The 20894-nt window shown below is 44.4% G+C and overlaps 1 protein-coding gene across 1 annotated transcript in view; it reads left to right on the top strand.

Annotated features, from left to right (window-relative positions):
- The window catches only part of NAA25 (N-alpha-acetyltransferase 25, NatB auxiliary subunit), a 3186723-nt gene that overhangs the window by 2766077 nt on the left and 399752 nt on the right, over window positions 1-20894 (top strand). Inside the window, exon 19 of the mRNA XM_044069750.1 lies at window positions 10402-10525. Within this exon, the coding sequence (XP_043925685.1) occupies window positions 10402-10525 (124 nt within the window). The remainder of the gene's footprint in view (window positions 1-10401; window positions 10526-20894) is intronic.

Raw genomic sequence — 20894 nt, 5'->3', positions numbered from 1 at the left:
ATCCCTGGGAGGTCCAATGTCCTAGCAGACAGGCTCAGCAGAGCTATCCTCATGCCTCACGAGTGGTCTCTGAATTAGGAAGTTGCGGATCTTATCTTCTGCAAATTGAGACAGCCTTGCTGCGATCTTTTTGCCACCCCCTTCAACAGCAAATGCAGCAACTACTTCTCCCTTCTTCCGCTTCCAGGTCACTCACCCAGAGACGCTCTAGTCCAAGATTGGCTTCAGGGACTTCTTTATGCCTTTCCTCCATTTCCCCTGATTCCAAAACTCATACAGAAAGCACTATCATTGGGTTGCAAAATGATCCTCATTGCCCCCTACTGGCCTCGACAGATATGGTTCCCGTTCCTGTATCATTACCTTCTCGATACCTGGACTCTGGATCCGATTCCAGACCTACTGATTCATCAATCTGGCGGGTTGCATCAGTCCCTCAAACACTCCAGCTCACAGCTTGGTTGCTCCACTTCCAACCTTAGCCAGGCTTCCCAGCATTTCCCCGGCTGTACGTGAGATTGTCTCCTCTCACAAGTCCACAACCAGAAAAACTTATGCTAGTAAATGGAAAAGTTTTTCTTGTTGGGCAGAGGCTAGGAACGTACATCCCTTTTCAGCCCCAGTCCACGAAATTCTGGAATTCCTAGCACAACTTTTTCATTCCGGGTCCGCTTCTGCTACAATCAGGGTTCAATTGGCAGCCATTTCTAACTTTCATTTTGGTTTGTCAAATTCAAACATTATGTCTCATAAGCTCTATAAAGCTTTTTTGAGACTGACTACTCTCCTTAGACTTCCAGTGAGAGATCCCCCTCCTCCTTAGGACCTTAATTTGATACTAACTTCCTTAACTCTGCCCCCCTTTGAACTAGCAGCGTTCTGCTCCATTAAGTTTCTATCTTGGAAGACACTCTTTCTGGTAGCTATTACTTCAGCCAGACGCGTCTCTGAACTTCAGGCACTATGTGTTCGTCCTCCATACTTGGTTTTTCATAAGGACAGGGTTGCTCTGAGGACTAATCCTTCGTTTCTTCCAAAAGTCTGCTCGGTAAATAATTTAAACCAGTCTATAGACCTTCCTGTGTTTTTCCCTAACCACACCAATAAGGCAGAGTACAAATTACACCAATTGGACGTTCATAGACAATTGAGTTTTTACTTGCACAGGACTAAGGAAATAAGGAATTCAGACCAACTATTCCTTTCCTATGCTCTAGGCAAACAAGGTTTCCCAGTTTCCAAGGTGACCTTATCCAGGTGGTTGTCACACTATTACTTTCATTTATCAATTAAGGAACAAAGAGTTGCCTATTAAACCGAAAGATCATTCTACTAGAGCCTTTGCCACCTCTCTAGCCTTCCAATCTAGGTTGCCCAAGGATTCTATCTGTGCAGCTGCTACGTGGGCAAATCCTCATACCTTTATTTCTCATTACAAGCTAGATATGGTATCCAGGAGCAGAGCTGACTTTGGTTCCGCTGTTCAGAAGAGTCTGTTCCAATGAGCCGCCCAGGACTGTAGGTGCTAGGGACGCTGTCCCAACCAGCAAGAACTAAGACTAGATGGACAACTTAACATAAAGAAGTTATGCACCTACCATAACGTTCCATGTTAGTGGTCTTCATCTCACCTTCTTTCTTGCGTCCCACCCTCTGTCCCCCTGTCCTATTGGACCAAGAGGAGTTCAGGTTTCATTGGTTGAGTGTTCTCTGGTTTGTTTCCTCTACTGTCTTAGAGAGTATGACAGGTATACTCAACCTATTGGTTTGGACAGGTTTATTCTCTGGCTATGTCTGGGGTTAGCTATTTCAAAAGCGGTCTGGGTAGCTATCGCTAGGCATCATGGGATAAGGGGTAGCCTCGAGCCAGTAAACAGCTCTCGGGATATAGAAGATGGCCGAGTCGGAGCCGAGGATCGGCTCCGATCCCAACCAGCAAAAAAGAAGGCGAGATGAAGGCAACTAACATGGAACATTATGGTAGGTACATAACTTCTTTTTATGGCATATTATAGTCCTCCTGTCAAGCAGCAAACAAGGTCTGAGAGATGTTGGGGGTTGGTGCATTATGGGTAGGGTTTGAGACTTTTTTTTTGGAGGCCAGGAGCTAGTGTAGCGTCAGTCAGATCCAGGGATTGGATCCAAACCCATTAGTTGAGGAAAAATGAAAATGGACAACACTGGTGGAATGTTATGGTGAGTACATAACTTTTTATGTTCATTTAGTTGATAGTTGTAGCCAGTTTATCCCAGTATCACTGTGCAGATGTTCTTTGTGTTTCACTGTTGCAGTCATTACATTTGGGTAATCTGCTGGCAGGTTGCCCTCAGTCGGCCTGAATAACAAAGTCTTGGGTCCTGCGTCAGTTGCTGTCCCTTCTTCCATGACGTCAGGTCTATAAACATGCAGCCAACGCCTTTTTCATCAGTCTTTTTTGCTGCGCGGTGCCCGAAGCAGAAGCAGTTCACAAGTGCCGGTCGGCCGACTCCTGAAATTTTCGTTTTCGAGTTTCAGAACCGAAGTCTTCAACATAAAGCTAAGTACCCCATTGGGGAAACTTTTTCTTGCTCTTTACCGATGTCAGTAAAAGTTAATAATTGTATTACTTTTGCGAAGCAAATACCTCATAAGGATTTTCATTTGTACTGTATTCCTTGCCTAGGCCCTGACCACAATGTGCCTTGCTGTCAGTTTTGTGCTAAATTTAATCAACGCACTATTAAGCATCTGTATATTTTTGCATCTAAATATTTTGGCTCAGGATTTAACTATCCAGAAATGTCGTTGGTTAGCAGTCCAACTACCAGAATACACAAAAAATGCAAAGAAAAAGACAGACTGTCGAGGTCCAAAACCGACGAAGCTTCTCCTAAGCCAGTCGCCGGTACTCAGTGAGGCACTTTCACAGCCCCTGATGCCTGCTACTTTTGATTCGCAGGCCTCTATCGAGACCCATTCGGAGTCCGGTATGCTGCGAGACACTTTAAGTATTGAACCAGCGGATTTCTCTACCTTAGATGGGTCCAGAGCCGCTGAGCAGGCACCGGCTTTTGAGGGTGTTTTCAGGCCTAAAGATTTGTATATAAAACCGATGCCATCTTCAAAACCTAGGCCAAAATCAACTTCTATGTCTAAAAAAATGGCGCTTGGGCCACGTGCACAGGCCCCTATGCCTATAAAACAAATTATCAAAATGGCTGAGGATTTAATTACCTTGATCAGGGGTTCCCATCCCCCACCTGCTAAGAGGCCTAGGCAAGGCACTGACTATGAATCTTCAGATCATGTTTCTATTTCTTCTTATTCCTCTTCTGATCAGGAATTATCTATTCCACCTTATGAGGACTCTGATGCAGAAGAATCCATCCCTTCTGCTTCTCCTCCTGAGGATTTTTCTTTTGGAGAATCTTTGCATACCTTAAGGGAACACTTTCACTGGGAGAGTCAGGATTTCTCAGAATCTAAAAAGAGGCTTAGGGATTTCCTTCTTCCTCAGCATAGGCCTTTGGCTACACCTCCTGTTCAAGGACTTTCTTCATCCAGGACAACTACTGATAGACGGACAACACCACATTTATGTTGTACATAAACAAGCAGGGGGTACCCATTCCTACCCCCTTTGCAGACTAGCCATGGCTTTGTGGAACACAGCCTTGACTTACCAAATACATCTACAAGCTCAATTCCTGCCAGGAATGCATAATACTCTGGCAGATGAACTAAGCAGAAATATTATGGACCCACATGAATGGAAATTGGATCCACAAATCTTCAGCATTTTGACACGAAAATGGGGGAGCCCAGACATGGATCTTTTTGCCTCTCCCCAAAACTATCAGTTGGACAAATTCTGCATAAGAATCCATCACAAAAAAGCTTGGAAAGTGGATGCTCTATCCTTCAGATGGAAAAACCTATGTCTTTCCCCCTCTGTCTGTGCTCTCCATGGTTTTGCTAAAAGTCAGACAGGAAAAAACGAAAATTATTGATTGCTCCAGACTGGCCTCGCCAACACTGGTACCTGCTCCTACGCAATATGTCACACCTTCCTCCGTGGTACCTGCCTCAGACACCCTATCTACTGTCTCAGCAGAGCTATCAAATTCTGCACACTCAGCTCCAAACTCTGAATCTTGCAGCATGGCTAATCAACTAATTTCACCAGTTACATCTCTCAGTAAACCTGTGATGGATGTCATTTTGGAAGCTAGAAGGGCTAGTACTAGAAAATGTTATGCGGATAAATGGAAAAGATTCTGTGCCTGGAACCAAGCACAAAGAATAAACACAGCAATGCCCAATATTCCTCAGATTCTGCAATATGTAACTGAGATGCTTCATAAAGGCCTATCTCTTTCTTCTATAAAAATCCATGTCTCTGCCAATTCAGCTCATTACAACACAGAGCCTCCTCTCTTTTCTCATCCCCTGCTAAAGCAGTACCTCAGAGGGGCCAAAAATTTGAGACCTCCCAGGAGAGCATCAGCTCCTGAATGGGACCTCAGTTTTGTGCTGGAAAAACTCACCCTACCTCCTTTGGAACCAGCTGCTACTGCAGACATAAAATTTCTCTCTTAGAAGTCAGTTTTTCTTTTAGCAGTCACTTCAGCTAGAAGGATTTTAGAACTACAGGCTCTCATGGCAGTGGAGCCTTTCATTATATTTTACCTGGACAGGGTGGCTCTCGGGACCAATCCATCCTTTATGCCTAAAGTGGTATCTAGTGTGGCTCTTAATCAGACCATTCATCTGCCAACCTTTTTCCCAAATCTACAGAACAAGGGGGAGCAGATTCTGCATTCATTGGATGTACACAGACAACTAAGATTCTGCTTAAACAGGACAAAATCTCTAAGAAAATCTGATCAATTACTGGCTGCATTTGCTGCAGGGGCAGAGGGAAAGGCTATTTCCGAGCAGACTAATTCAAAGCAGACTATTTCAAACTGGATAAGCTATTGTATTCGTTTCTGCTACATGCACCATGGTAAACCTGTCCCCAAGCCTTTCTCAGAGGGGTTTCTACCAGAGACATTCTAAAAGCTGCTACCTGGAGCTCAGTTCATACGTTCACCAAACATTACCATTTTACCTCTCTTCTCTAAATCCAGAGCAGGCTTTGCCACTGCTGTCCTGCAGGGCCTTATAGCTGCTCCTAATGCTGTATAATTCCATCCTCCCAACCATAGCTTTGGGATTCTACCCAAATGTAATGACTGCAACAGTGAAACACGAAGAACATAGTGCAGTTGTGTACACTTACCATAAATGTAGATGTTCAAGTGTATTTGCTGTTGCAGTCTGGGTTACCCACCCAACAGCCCCTATTTCTCTCTTATTATACCTCTTCTTTCTTTTACTATGCTCAAAAGCCTTTTTGGTGTATTTGCTTTTATTTGGAGGTATATTTTTTGTGTTCTAAATTACATGCATATATATATAAATATATATATATATATATATATATATATATATATATATATTTTTTTTTTTTTTTCTCCCTTGCTCCCCATTTGGGGGGCTCCTGACATCTGGGGCAAGAAAAACTGATGAAAATGGTGTCGGCTGCATGTTTTATACCACTGACCACCTGACGTCATGGAAGAAAGGACAGCAACCAACGCAGGACCCAAGACTTTGTTATTCAGGCCAACTGAGGGCAACCTCCCAGCAGATTAACCAAATGTCATGACTGCAACAGTGAATACACTCGAACATCTACATTTATGGTAAGTGTACACAACTGTACTTTTACTGTTAGGAAAACATTGTAGGCACTTCTGCCCCCTGAAACAGGCATTAAAATGAACCAGCTAAAGACTTTGATGAAAATGTATCCATGTACTGATCATCTTTGAGGAGGGTAACTGTAACAGTAATTTACATTTGGATTTGTTCTACCATGTTTGCCTTCATTCCTGGCCAAAAATGTCACCATATTTTTCCTTTGTCCCTTTAAAGCTCAACAATGGTCGTTTGAACCTTGGTTAAGTGGTTCAGATGTCCCATATAAAGTCAATGTTAAGAGCTTTCTCTATTTCTTGCTGTTTTGACTGCTTCATATCCCTCTCTGATGCTGGAGTAATTTTGTTTTGCTAGTTGCTCCACAAAGGCGTATCCTTATTGCACCAGACTGGCCACCTCAGCACTGGTACCCACTCCTATGCAGTCTGACAGCAGTGCTACCCTGGCACCCACATCAGACCCCCTCTCTGCTGTCCCAGCAGGAGGGACATATTTTTGCATCCTCAGCTGCAAACCCTGAACCTTTCAGCCTGGCTTATTCCATGAGTACACCACCAGCAACCCTCAGCAAACAGGTGCTGGATGTCATCCTTGAGGCCTGGAGGCCTAATACTAGGAAATCCTATTCAGAAAAGTGGAAAACATACTGTTCTTGGAGCCGGTCTCAAGGAAAGGACACAGCCTTGCCCATCTTACCTCAAATACTAGATTACCTAGCAGAGCTGCTCCACAAAGGCGTATCCTTCTCATCTATTAAGATTCATGCCTCTACCATCTCATCTCATTACAATACTGAGCCACCCTCTTCTCACACACTCTAATCAGTTTCTAAGAGGAGCTAACAATTTAAGACCCCCCGAGGAGAGCTCCCACTCCTGCCTGGGACCTTAACTTTGTACTAGAGAAGCTCACGCTCCCCCCCCCCCCTTTTGAGCCTGTTGCTACAACAGAGTTAAAATTCCTCTCTTGGAAAACAACCTTACTTCTAGCCATCACTTCAGCAAGAAGAGTGTCTGAGTTACAAGTTCTTATGGCTGTGGAAACCTTCATTATTTTCCATGCAGAAAGGGTTTCCCTCAGGACTAACCCATAATTTATGCCCAAGGTGTGGTATCTAGTGTGGCTTTAATCCAGTCCATCCATTTACCAACCTTTTTCCCTAATCCTCAGAATAAAGGGGAAAGGATCCTACACTCCTTGGACGTGCACAGACAGCTCAGGTGCTACCTTGACAGGACTAAGCCTTTCAGAAAAACTGACCAGCTGCTAGTCAGCTTTCCTACAGGGGCAGAGGTCAAGGCCATTTCAAAGCAAACCATTTTCAAATGGATAGCACACTGCATCCATTTCTGCTACAAACACCATGGAAAACCTATCCCACAGGGGATCAAAACTCATTCCACTAGGGCTACCTCAGCCTCTACAGCATTTCTCAGGGGAGTCACTACCAGGGACATCCTGGAAGATGCAACCTGGAGTTCTGTACACACCTTCACCAAGCATTACCACTTACCTGTCTTTTCTAAATCCAGAGCTGGATTTGCCACAGCAGTCTTATAAGGCCTGCCAGCCAGCCGTAATACTTTTTGACTGCCTCCACCCTTCCTCAGCTTTGGGAATCAGCCCAAGTGTGATGACTGCATCAGTGAAACACAAGAACATAGTACAGTTGTGTACATTTACCATAAATGTAGATGTTAGAGTGTATTCACTGTTACAGTCCTGGTTACCCTCCCTCCAGCTCCCTGACTTCTCTGTGCTTTCTACCGTTACTCTTTCTGGGCATATCTTATGGCTATGGTATTTACTTTTTACTGGAGGTGTTCATCACCATGTAATTGCTTCCTATTTTGGGGGCTCCTGACATCTGGGGCAAGAAAAACTGATGTAATGGTGTCGGCCCCTGACGACCTGACATCATGGAAGAGGCGATAGCATCCGATGCAGAAATCCCTCGACTCTGGTATTCGGGCTGACTGAGGGCTACCTGCAGGCAGATAACCCAAGTGTGATGACTGCAACAGTGAATACACTCGAACATCTACATTTATGGTAAGTGTACACAGCTGTACTTTCTCCATTCACTTGGTGCAAAACCTATACAGAGGCTGAGGTTGAACCGTTGTGTTAAGTGTGCTTCATGCTGTTTAAGATTCATCCAGGGTATTACATTTTGTAAAGGTCTTCCTTTTACTGTGGTTTTCACCTAAGAGCTCCTTGGAGTTTGAACTTTGTGAAAAAAGTTAATTTGGTGTGCCTTTCAAGTATGAAGTTTAGCATGGTTAAAAGCTTCTCTCATGGAAGGAGTTTTTTTCAATTAGAAGGATCTTAAGGGTGACTGTTTTCTGCCATGTAAATCACCTTATTTTAGTGTAATACAGTAAAGGATGTTATTGAAAACAAGTCAGTCTCTCCTGCCCAAATTATTTTCTGCAATGACTGTTAAATTCAACTGCCAGTATTCCTTGCAGAATATCAGATGATGGGGAGGAGTTCCTACATCGCATGGTTATTTACAGATAGCTTCTTTCTTGTAGTTTTGTACAGTGCATTATTTTGCTAAATTTACACTTTGTTGGAGTATCCTACTGCAGTTGAAAGTCCAAATTTGAGGGCCTTACGATCTCAAAGAATTGAAAAAATGGCTTAGCAATGCCGACTTTATATGAGAGCCTTGCGCACTAGACAGAATTAGAGTGTTGGCACAGTATAGCATTATTGTTCATAGGGACTTACTGAGAGCTGCTGAAATTTCTGCTCGGTATAAAGGTACATATGGTGGGTAAAATTCAAATGTTGCTTACTTTTATTTTGACCTCTCGTTGAAGATCTACTGCAATGGAAATTATTACACACATCTGTATGTTATAGTGAGTACTTCACATCTTAATCATGTTCTTTAATCATTTAATTTTTGAAGAGCCAAGCTCAATTAAATGTATTGTAAAACCTATGTTTTGTTAAAATGTATCACATTTCCTGTCTGTCCCAGTATTTTCTTTCAGGGGACCAACACAGTATCTCCCATCCCCCTCCATTTTGACTTGGTGCAGTTTGTTAGAGAGACCAGCTAGATGGTATTCGAGGGTTCAGTACAGAATTGCAGTGTTAAATAATTTTTTGTGGAGATTCCTGCAGTGTCACCTGTTAGGTGACTGACTAGTAGTATTTTGTTGAACAGAAGGATGTAAAAAAATTGGTGTTGTAGTAACCTTTTGTGCTAGCATATGTTGTACTTTGTGAAAAGGCACACTAAGGGCAACGCTACCAGCATGCATTGCCCATGGTGTGAACTCACAGTTGCAGATGATATAATTGTTGGTGTTGCAGCCATGGTTGAGACCTTATCTGGAATATTATGCTCAGTTCTAAGTGGCATGTCTAGGAAGGAACTTAATTCAGATGAGTGTCGACGGGAGAGGGGGTTACCAAGATGTTAAGGAGAACAGAAGACAGTGGAGTTCAAGTAAAAGTTTCGGACCACAGGAGTGTACTTTCTTCTAAAGGAACTGAAGGTGGTAGTGAATCACGCATAGATCCAGGCACACCATTTCATCTGAGCCAGACTGACAGAACTGAAGAGGAAGGAGAGGGGAAAGGTTGTGGCATAGGTAGTACCTCTATTTTTTTCAGACAGAAGTGCAGTTATCCTAGATTGTATTAATGAAGTGTAGCTTTTGTAGACATATTTAAAGGTATCTAAGGGAGATACTGAAGCAAAAATAGTTGTAATACTCTTGTGAAATTTGTCGTTCGGCTGTGATGTTCGTCTGACAGCTGTCAGTCTGTATGGAATTTTGTTGTATGAAAGAGGCTTCTTGTGTCCCTTAAATGAGCATAAAAGTAATACGTGTTTTTTTTTTTTTTTCTTCTTCTGTTTCTGTACTTTAGCTTGTTAGGAGGTGAGAGAGTGAGTGCATCTGCAAATAAGCTGTTGATACTTTTGCAGTTGCATCTAGTTAAGTGTTGAAGCACTGTGGAAATGTAGTTTAGATGAGAGAGAGTCGTTTAAATGTAGATTCGTAGTATTCAGCCATTTTTGGAATATTAGTCAAGATGGTTCCTTTTCTGGTGATTTTCTGGATTTTATTTCACCAAAGTGGAAAGAGGTAAGATGGTAGACATTGATTTTCCCCTGTCTTAATGATGGTAACCTTTCTACCTAAAAAATAAATAAATACAGAAACTTCCAGTTAAGAAATGGCTTTTAAATTACACTTTTCATAAGCTTGCTAATTTCTTGAAGTTGCCCGATCTTCCATATTTCAAACCTATTGAGATGTTGCCTGGGAGATCAAAAGTGAAAATGTATACCAGTCTTTGACTGTGGAACCTTTTCCCCATGTCAGTGTATTTCAAGACTGCCTGGTGAAAACAAGACAAGGAATTGCTTAGTTATTAAAATATTTTTGGCTTAACATGTTTTTATTATCACCATGTATTAAACCCTGCTCCATAGTGTATGAAAAGGAGGAGGAGGTTGGGGCCTGTACTGTGCTTTTCTTTGGAGAAGCGGTGTCTTGTTTAATCTAGTGGTCTGTGAAGTCCCGTTGTTAAAGTTTTAACTTGCACGTTCGTTTTAGTTAATGAATCATGATTAGTGCAAATTTTATAACCGTGTCGCATTCATTTATAGACTCTCTTTTTCCCTGCAGTACCCTTTCCTGGCATTGCCTTCATCACGAATGGCTGGGTACTTTTCCACGGGCACATGTCACTGTCAGATGAGCTGTTTCCATCTTGTTTGTGATATTTATGATCTGGATACCAGCGGCATGGGTAAGCTATAAGTTTAAGTAGCTTTAGTTAACTCTGTGGTAATGATTTTGCAGACCATAGCTCAAGTTTACATCTGACATGTTGCAATCAAATCCAGTGAGACTTTGTCAGCTTAGAATTTCAGAGCATTGCAGAATTTTCTGGCAATTGTACTTGCTTTCCATAAGGATACATTAGTGTTTGTTCTTCAGTCAGCCAGAGCTACTCTACTGTGTTTTTTTATTCTCTTTGTGAGTGTGCACTGAAATAATGTTAGTAGTCAACTACACTGTGCAGAATTCCTTAAAGATGTTAAGTATTGCTATTTTCAGTGGCATCCAGCTTTGTTCTTGCCTGTTAATGATGTTCATCGTGTTACCCTGCTGCAGTTATCACACTTGGGTTATCCTGTCGTCAGGCAGTCCCGCAGTCGGCCGGAATTCCAAAGTCTTGGTCCGGCGTCGGTTGCTGTCACTTCTTCCCTGATGTCAGTGCGCCAGGGGTATAAATAATGCATCTGACGCCATTTTCTTCAGTCTTTCTTGCCGTGTGGTGCCCGAAGCAGAAGCAATTCGCAAGTGCCGGTCGACCGACTCCTGAGATTTTCGAAGTCGAATTTCAGATCCGAAGTTTTCAATAAAGCTAAGTACCCCGTTGGGGAAACTTTTCTTGCCTCAGACTGATGTCAGAAAAAGTTAACAATTGTATTTCTTGTGGGAAGCAAATACCTCATAAGGATTTTCATTCTTACTGCATACCTTGCCTAGGCCCAGTCCACGACGTCATTGGTTGTCGTTTTTGTGCCAGGTTTAATAAGCGTATTATAAAAAGACGCTTTGATTTCGCACGACACTACTTCGGTAGAAAATTTAACTACACTATGCCGTCGGAGCAGCCGACTACCGGCGTGCACAAAAAACGCAAGGACAAGGACAGGCAGCCTAGACCCAGGCCAGACTCTGAGGCCTCGGCTGGTCCGGTCTCCGGTTTACCGGTCTTCAGTGAGGCTCCGCAGCCCCTGACTACCACAGTTCTGGAACCCGAGACTGCTTCAGAGCTTTTGGTGGAGAGTACTAGGCCGACGCAGCCATTTTGTTTAGCCCCTACCGACGACACTGCTGATAAAGATGTCGGTGCTGCAGAAACACCTTCGGTTTCTGAAGGTGTCTTCAGACCGACGACGCTCACCATAAAAACGTATCGTAAGACTAAGACTCCTATTAAACCTAAAAAGACTGCACTTCAGTCTCCAGTTCAAGGCCCCATGCCTAAGAAACAGATGCTCAAAATGGCTGAAGATTTGATCTCTTTAATCAGGGGTTCCCAGCCCCCACCCGACAAAAGGCCTAGACAAGAAGATTATGCCTCCTCTGAACAAGTGTCTATTTCCTCAGGCTCCTCTGAGGACCAAGATTACTCCTTCTCCCCTTATGAAGATTCTGATGCTGAGGATTCTCTTCCCTCAGCTTCTCCTCCTGAAGACTACTCCTTTGGGGAAACTTTACACACTGAGGGAACATTTTCACTGGGAAGGTCAGGACTACTCTGACTCAAAGAAAAGGCTCAGAGAGATGTTCTTCGTCTCACATTGCTGCAGTCATAACCTGTGGGTAGTCCGCTATCCTCGGTCGGCCCGAATACCAAAGAGTTAGGCTGGCGTCGGTCATGGTCGCTCAGAGCTGACGTCAGTACGCAGTAGTACTTAAGCGCATGACCGACGCCATATCCCCGGTCTTTCTTGCCGCGTGGTCCGAAGCAGAAGCAGCGTTTGCAAGTGCCGATGTCCTTCAAGGATGCATCTGCAGTCTTCACAAATGGGTTGTCTTGTCGTCAGGCAGCCCTTCGGTCGGCCGGATTCCAAAGTCTGGGTCTGGCTTCGGCTGGTGTCGCACTTCACCCGACGTCATTGCGGCAGTTCTTCGGGTATAAAGGCATCAGCCGACGCCATTTTCCTGTCTTTCTTGCCGCGTGGCGCCCGACGCAGAAGCTGTTCGCAAGTGCCGGTCGGTCAGATCCAGAGATTACCGAATATTACTTCGAAGACTTCTAAAAAGCTAAGTACCCCGTTGGGGACTTTTTCTTGCCTCAGCCGATGTCAGAGAAAGTGAATAACTGTTTATCTTGTGGGAAACAAATACCTCATAAAGATTTCCACTCCTATTGCATACATTGTTTAGGCCCAGACCATGACGTAGCAGCTTGTCTAGCCTGTGCTTCTTTTAACCGACGGACGCTTAGACGTCGGTCGGAGTTTGCTGAACAGATTTTCGGCTCCGATTTTGCATATATTATGCCGTCGGATCCTCCGACTACGCAAAGTACCAAAAAGCAAAAAAGGACCGACACTCGCGGTCCGCGGTTTCGCGAAACGGTTAAGCAAACCGCGAGTGTCTCGGTTTCGCCAAAACCGAGCAAGCGGTTCTTTCTTCAGCGAAATCATGCCTTCTACCGAGGCCTCTTCTAACCTGGTAGAAAGCGGCTTCTGAAATCCAACCTTCTGTTGCGGTTTCACAGGATTTATCAGATACCATTCCCCTGGATATTTCTACCCCTGCACGTGGAGCTGCTAGGCCTCCTGCAGCAATGTCTATTAAGGCCTTTGCCAGGGCTAAAGCAGCCAAAGCATCAAAAACAGTGCCTGCCAAGCCCCCCTCTCTCAGGCCCAGCACCAGCTCCCATATGCTTACTTTGGCTGAGGATCTCATCTCTTTAATTCGTGGAGCCCAGCCTCATCCAGACAGGGCCTCTCTCCCTCCTCCAGAAAAAAGGCCTAGAGCAGAGCCCCCTGAGCCAGTATCCACAGATGATTCCTCTGATGACTCAGAACATACAGACCCTCCTGAGGCTGCTTATTCTCCTTACGAAGACTCTGATGCTAAGGAGTCCATCCCTTCAGCCTCTCCTCCTGAGGAATTTTCCTTTGGGGAAACCTTGCATGCTATGAGGGAACAATTTCAGTGGCAGGGCCAAGATTTCTCAGACTCCAGAAAAGGCTTAGGACCTTTCTACATTTGCCACAGCATAGGCCTTTAGCTATACCTCCAGTACTTTCTGTTGTTGATGATGCATTTAATGATGCTTGCACTGCTCCTGATTCATTACCTCCGGCTCCTGCTAAGCCCGATAGGTTCTACAGGGTCCCGGACACTCATCACCATTTATATAAGGCTCCTTTTGCAGATCCAGAGACTATCTCCCAGGGTCCTAAAGCTGTAGCAGCTACTTCCACTAAAACCCCCTCCCCTCTGAAAGGGAATCCAGGTCCTTAGAGAGATGGGGTTAAAAAGTTTACACCTCTGCTACTTTGTCAGCTAGAGCTTTAAACTGCCAATTTCATATGATTCAATACCAAGAGTTTATGCTTGACCAGTTGACTAAAAAGCTGTCCTCTGAAGAATCTTTAGATAAGAAATATGTTCAAGAAATGGTACATAACATACAGCAGGTTAGTAGCCATTCTTTAAAATGTGGCTGTGATGCACTGGAGGCTTCCTTTAGATCAGCCATGACTGGCACAGTTATCAGTAGGCATGCATGGCTGAAAGAACAGGCATTACCAGACCATGTCAAATCAAAGCTTTTGGATGCACCTATGGACAAGGTCAGTTTATTTGGTTCCCCTGCGCAACAGGTACTAAAAAAGATGGAAGAGAAGGCAAAATCTGTATAAACAGTGAAAGATTTCTTACAAGTTCAACCTCCAAGGTTTAGCAGGAACTGGCCCTCCAAGAATTGGTCCTTTCCAGACTCCTCTAGGGCACAAAGAGGCAGGAATAGGCGCTCGAGAGGCAGAAACCAAACCAGGGGTGCCTACAGGGGTCGCCAGTGGCAAGGTAACAACCAGCGAGGCACGGATGCAACCACCACCACTACAACAACTCAATCACAGTGACTTGGCGGTGGCACCGCCTACCAGGAACAACTAGAAGCACCCTTAGGCGGAAAGCTAACCTTATTTTCAAAGAACTGGCATTGCATCACAAGAGAAAAATGGATTTTGCAAACTGTAGACCAAGGTTACAGGTTCCATTTCCATACTCTACCAAGCAAAAGAGGAATGCCAAACCTGCCACCTACTCAAAGGACAGAAGCTCTAAAGCAAATATCTCAATTACTAAGAATGAGAGCTGTGGAAAAGGTACCACCTTTGGAGCAAGGAAAGGGATTTTACTCCAGACTCTTCCTGGTACCAAGAAAAGAAAACAAATGGAGGCCTATTATAGACCTGTTCGCTTTAAACACATTCCTCATTGTTCCAAAATTCAAAATGCTGACCCTACAGCAGCTTCTTCCCATGCTGGGCAAGGAGTCTTGGCTGGTAACTCTAGATCTCAAGGAGGCATACCTGCACGTCCCCATAAGACCAATTTGCAGAAGATACCTCAGATTTCTTGCAGGATCAGAGCATTATCAATTCTCAGCATTGCCCTTTGGCTTATCTACTGCGCCCAGAGTGTTCTCGAAATGCCTGGCATCAGTAATCGCTCATTGCATACTTCAGGGGATTCAAATCTATCCCTACCTGGACGACTGCCTGATACAAGCGGACAACAAAATAAAACTAACAGAAGACCTACAAAGAGTCATTTACCTGCTGCAAGCCCTGGGATATACAGTCAATATAAAAAAGTCAAGGCTGATTCCATCCCAAAGAATAACCTTTCTGGGTGCAGAACTGGACACATCAAATCAAATGGCATCCCTAACTGCAGAAAAGAAAGAGCAGCTTCCTCTCTACTTCTTGGCATTAACAAAGCAGAACCATCTAACTGCAAGAAAAGTGCTGCAAGCTCTAGGCTTCATGGCATCCTGCATGATACTGGTCCCTCATGCCAGGCTGCATATGAGAAAGCTACAATGGTACCTAAAGAATTTGTGGTCTCAACACAAGCACAGCCTAGAAACCAAAATTCCAATGATTCCCTGCCTGAAGAAAGAGTTCCTATGGTGGGCTCAGGCCTGCCAATCAAACTCAGGATTGCCCTTCTGCAGCCAACCAAAACAAACCATCACGACAGATGCCTCAGACCTCGGTTGGGGGGCACACATGCTAGACAGGTGCATTCAAGGCCTATGGACTCAAGACCAGCTGCACCTGCACATAAATCTAAAGGAAATGATGGCAGTAAAATTGGCAATCCAGGCCTTCAAACCTTTTCTCCAAGAAGGTCAGCTGATAATAAGGACAGACAACACCACAGTTATGTGGTACATCAACAAACAGGGAGGCACACACTCATATCCTCTATGCCGGCTGGCACTGGACCTATGGGATGTGGCTCTGAGCTACAACATTCAGTTACAAGCAATTTATGTACCAGGGAAGGAAAACATTCTAGCAGACATATTAAGCAGAACTACCACAGATGCCCACGAATGGATGCTGCATCCGGACATCTTCAAAGCCATCACAAGAGAATGGGGATTACCACAAATAGACTTGTTTGCATCCCCACTCAATCACCAGCTAAAGAGATTCTGCACAAGGACGTACCACCCACTTGCTTGGAAGGTGGACTCCCTATCTTTCAGTTGGAAAGATCTGATAGCATACGCATTCCCACCACTTCCTTTGATGCACAAGGTGCTTCTGAAGATCAAAGAGGAACATCCGAGGATCATTCTGATAGCTCCAGACTGGCCAAGACAACATTGGTATCCATTGCTGAGGAGCATGTCCCGGGAACAAATATGGACACTGCCCCTGATCCCATTACTGTTAACACAGAACAACTTCAACATCCTGCATCCAAACCTGAAAACTCTGCAGCTAACTGCCTGGAACATTACATGACAACAATTAACCCAAATTTATCCCAAAGGGTTAAGGACATAATCCTGGAGGCTCAAGACCTTCAACAAGAAAGAATTATGCAGCAAAATGGAAAACATATCTCACTTGGAGTACTGCAAAGCGGCAAGAAGTGACACTGGTGAACATAGCCAACATCCTGGAGTACTTGGCAGAGCTCTTCCATACAGGCCTGTCCTACTCTTCCATCAAGATACATGCCTCAGCTATTTCAGCAGAATACAGCTTGGATCCTCCTGTCTTCTCGCATCCTCTGCTCAGACAGTTTCTGAGAGGAATTAAAAATGTGAAACCTCCCCGGAAACCTCCATTACCAGCACGGGACTTGAACTTTGTGCTAGAAAAATTGACACTTCCCCCTTTCGAACCAGCAGCAACAGCAGAATTTAATACTTATCCTGGAAGACTGCATTCCTGCTGGCAATAACTTCAGCAAGAAGGGTCTCTGAACTACAGGCATTAATGGCAGTGCAACCCTTCCTGATCTTCCATCAAGATAGAGTGTCCATGAGAACAAATCCTACATTTATGCCTAAGGTGGTATCCCCAGAGTCTCTTTAAATCAGGCTATCCACCTTCCTACATTCTTCCCCAACCCACAGAACAGGGGAGAAAGGCTACTACATACCTTGGATGTGCATAGACAATTACGCTACTACCTGGACAGGACAAAAACCAATAGAAAAACTGACCAGCTTCTGGTAGCATATGCAACAGGGAAGGAAGGAAAACCAATTTCAAAACAGACAATCTCCAAATGGATAGGAAATTGCATTAGATTTTGTTACTCCTATCATGGAAAGAAAACTCCAGAGAACATCAGGCCTCACTCCACAAGGGCTACAGCCACTACCACAGCTTTCTTACGAGGAGTGGCTACCAAGGACATTATAGAGGCTGCTACTTGGACCTCCGTGCATACATTTGCCAACCATTATAATTTACCTTTATACTCTAGATCCCGAGCTGGTTTTGCCACTGCTGTTTTGCAAGGGATCCTAACTACACCATAATCTCTACTCATTCCTCCTCCGCTAGGTTAGCTATGGTATTCTACCCATTTGAAGACTGCAGATGCATCCTTGAAGGACATAGTACAGTTTTGTACCTACCATAAATGTAGATGTCCGATAGGAATGCATCTGCAGTCAGGATTACCCTCCCTCCTTCCCTCTGAGGTACTCCTTGGGTATTTGCCAACCTTCAGCTAGCTTGGGGATCTATTATGGTGTATTTGTTTGTATATATGTACATACATGCTTATTTTGTGTGTTTGCTCTCTACTATTTGGAAACTTTGGCATTTATCCAAATTTAGCCATCCAAGAGGGCACCTGGCATCTGGGGCAAGAAACACTGAGGAAAATGGCGTCGGCTGATGCCTTTATACCCGAAGAACTGCCGCAATGACGTCGGGTGAAGTGCGACACCAGCCGAAGCCAGACCCAGACTTTGGAATCCGGCCGACCGAAGGGCTGCCTGACGATAGGACAACCCATTTGTGAAGACTGCAGATGCATTCTTATCGGACATCTACATTTATGGTAGGTACAAAACTGTACTTTCAGCGTTCTGAAATTTTCAATTTTCGAGTTTCAGACCGAAGACCAAGTTGGGCTAAGTACCCCGTTGGGGAATATTTTTGTCTTTTCTTGCCTCAGTTAATCCGGATGTCAGAAAAAGTTAATAATTGTATTTCTTGTGGGAAACAGATACCTCATAGGGACTATCACTCTCTCTGTATTCCTTGCTTGGGGCCTGAGCACGACGTAGTCGGGTGTCGCTTTTGCGCTAGATTTAATAAGCGCACCATAAAACGCAGATTAGACTGTGCTAGGTTGGTTTTCGGTAAGCGGTGTAACTACAACATGCCGTCGGATCCTCCGACGCCCGCTACCGCAAAAAAGAGAAAAGATAAATCTTTGAAGTCTAAACCGGATGAGTCCGTTGCGGACGCCGGTTCTATGGAATCTACGGTTGAATCTGTGGATCCAGCCGAGGTCTCGGCTGAATCCCAGGGGGAACCTTTACTATTACAGGAGTTAGGTCAGGCCGAGGGGGCTTCTCAAGTTTCTGTGGTTCCATCCTTACAAAAGGTTATTAGGCCTTCTACTTCTGTTACTAAAGGCCCTGCTAAGACTAGACCTGGTCTTTCTGGGACAGGCCACAGCCCTAGTGCTTCGGGCTCTGTTCCTAAAAAACATATGTTGAAAATGGCAGAGGATTTGATTACTTTGATCAGGGGTTCTATGCCCCCTCCAGAGAAGAAGCCTAGGGTGGAGACAGATTTAGAGGGATTGGAGCATTCCTCAGATTTCTCTGAGTCCTCAGCTGAGGATATCCAGGATTTTCCTCCCTATTCTGATTCGGATGCAGAGGATTCCTGTCCTTCTGCTTCTCCTCCAGAGGATTTTTCCTTTTCTGAAACTTTGCACTCCATGATGGAGCATTTCAAGTGGGAAGGTCAGGATTTTTCTGATTCTCGTAAGAGGCTTAGGGAATTTTTGTTTTTGCCACAACATAGACCTTTGGCTATTCCCCCTGTTTTAGATGTTGTTCAGGATGTTTTTTCTGAAGCTTCCCTTAATCCTGATTCTTTACCCCCTGCTCCTGTCAAGCCAGACAGGTATTACAGAGTTCCAGAGGCACATAAATATTTGTATAAGAGTCCTAGAGCTGACCCGGAAACTATTATTCAAGGGCCTAAGGGTGTCAGGGCTTCTGTAGTCAAGAATCCAGTTCCTCTGGATAAAGATTCTAGAGCTTTGGATAGGTGGGGTAAAAAAGTGTATACCTCCTCCACGTTAGCTATGAGAGCTTTAAATTGCCAGTTTCATATGCTGAAGTATCAGAACTTTCTGTTAGGTCAGTTGAAATCTAAGGTAGATGCTTTATCTGAGGGTATAGAGTGTAAGGAATTGCAGGACTTAGTTCATGCTTCAGATCAAGTTGGTAAGCATTCCTTGCAGTGTGGCTTTGATGCTCTTCAGGCTTCTTCCAGGGTGGCTGCTACTGGTTCAGTTATTCGTAGACATGCCTGGCTTAAGGATCAAAATTTGTCAGAGCATGTTAAAGCTCGAATTTTGGATGCTCCTCTTCAATCTGAAGTTCTTTTTGGTTCTCCTGTGGAGTCAGTTTTGAAAAAGATGGAAGACAAAGCTAAGTCTATGCAGACGGTTAAGGAATTTTTGCAAGTGCAGCCCCCTAAGTTTAGCAGGAATTGGCCTGCAAGAGTATGGTCTTACCCTTCTTCGGATTTTCAGTCTAAGGGTAGGTCTAGACATAGTAGGGGCAGGGCTCACGCTCAGGGTTCTTTTAGACCTAGGACTTGGAGTTCTCCTGCACAATCTTCTGGTGAGGGCAGGGGTCAGCCTTTTCGGAAACAGACCCAATGACCTGTATCTCCAGCTGCCAGATTCTTCCAGTCTGGCGGCTCCTCTAGGAGGAAAGTTGGCTCTTTTCAAACAAAATTGGCATTTGGTCACCCAGGACAAATGGGTGTTAGACATAATAAATCAAGGCTACAAGTTTTATTTTCACACTTTTCCTCCTTTCAAAGGCATGCCAGATGTACCTCCTCAGCAAAGGATGGAGGCTCACGAACAAATTTCTTTGCTTTTGCAGATGGGGGCAATCCAGGTGGTACCTCCGACAGAAGTAGGCCTAGGGTTTTATTCTCGCCTTTTCCTTGTGCCAAAGAAAGGGAGCACTTGGAGGCCAATTCTGGATTTGTCCATTCTCAATACATACCTAGACATTCCAAAGTTCAAGATGTTAACATTGCAGTAACTTCTGCCACTGCTAGGCAAAGATCACTGGATGGTAACTCTGGATCTCAAAGAGGCTTATCTTCACATTCCTATCCGGCCCAGCTGCAGGAGATTCCTGCGTTTTCGGGCTGGTACCTCTCATTATAAGTTCTCTGCATTGCCCTTTGGCTTATCTACTGCGCCCAGGGTGTTCACAAAGGTTCTGGCTCCTGTAATAGCTTTCTTAAGACTGAGGGGAATACAAATTTATCCTTATCTGGACGATTGCCTGATTCTTGCTCAAGACAAAGACAAGTTACTTCAACATCTTCAGTATGTAATGGCAGTTTTAAGGTGCCTAGGGTATTCTGTGAACGAAACAAAGTCCAGTCTAGTACCCTCTCAAGACATGTGCTTTCTGGGTGTGAGACTGAATACAGCCTCTCAGATGGCTTTTCTGACCCCGGACAAACAAAGAAATCTTCACCTATACTTCCAGCAGTTATCAGTACGGTCCAGGCTGACTGCAAGGACAGTCCTTCAAGCCTTGGGGTTCATGGCATCTTGCATTCTGGTACTTCCCAATGCCAAACTGCATATGAGGAAGCTACAATGGTATCTCAAAAGTGTATGGACTCAACACTGCCACGATTTGGACACTGTCATTCAGATAATACCTTGCATCCAGAAGGAATTCTTGTGGTGGGCTCAAGAATGTCACCTAAACAAGGGACTCTCTGTGACCCGACCAGAGGCGAGTCAGATCTTAACAACGGATGCCTCAGACCTGGCTTGGGGAGCACACTTCAATGGGAAATGGATTCAAGACA

This window comes from Protopterus annectens, chromosome 4.part0 (assembly GCF_019279795.1).
Source record: "Protopterus annectens isolate FY-2018-M chromosome 4.part0, PAN1.0, whole genome shotgun sequence".
Lineage (NCBI taxonomy): Eukaryota > Metazoa > Chordata > Ceratodontiformes > Protopteridae > Protopterus > Protopterus annectens.
Note: the sequence above shows the minus strand (reverse complement) of the source record. Positions and strands in the feature narration are given on the sequence as shown.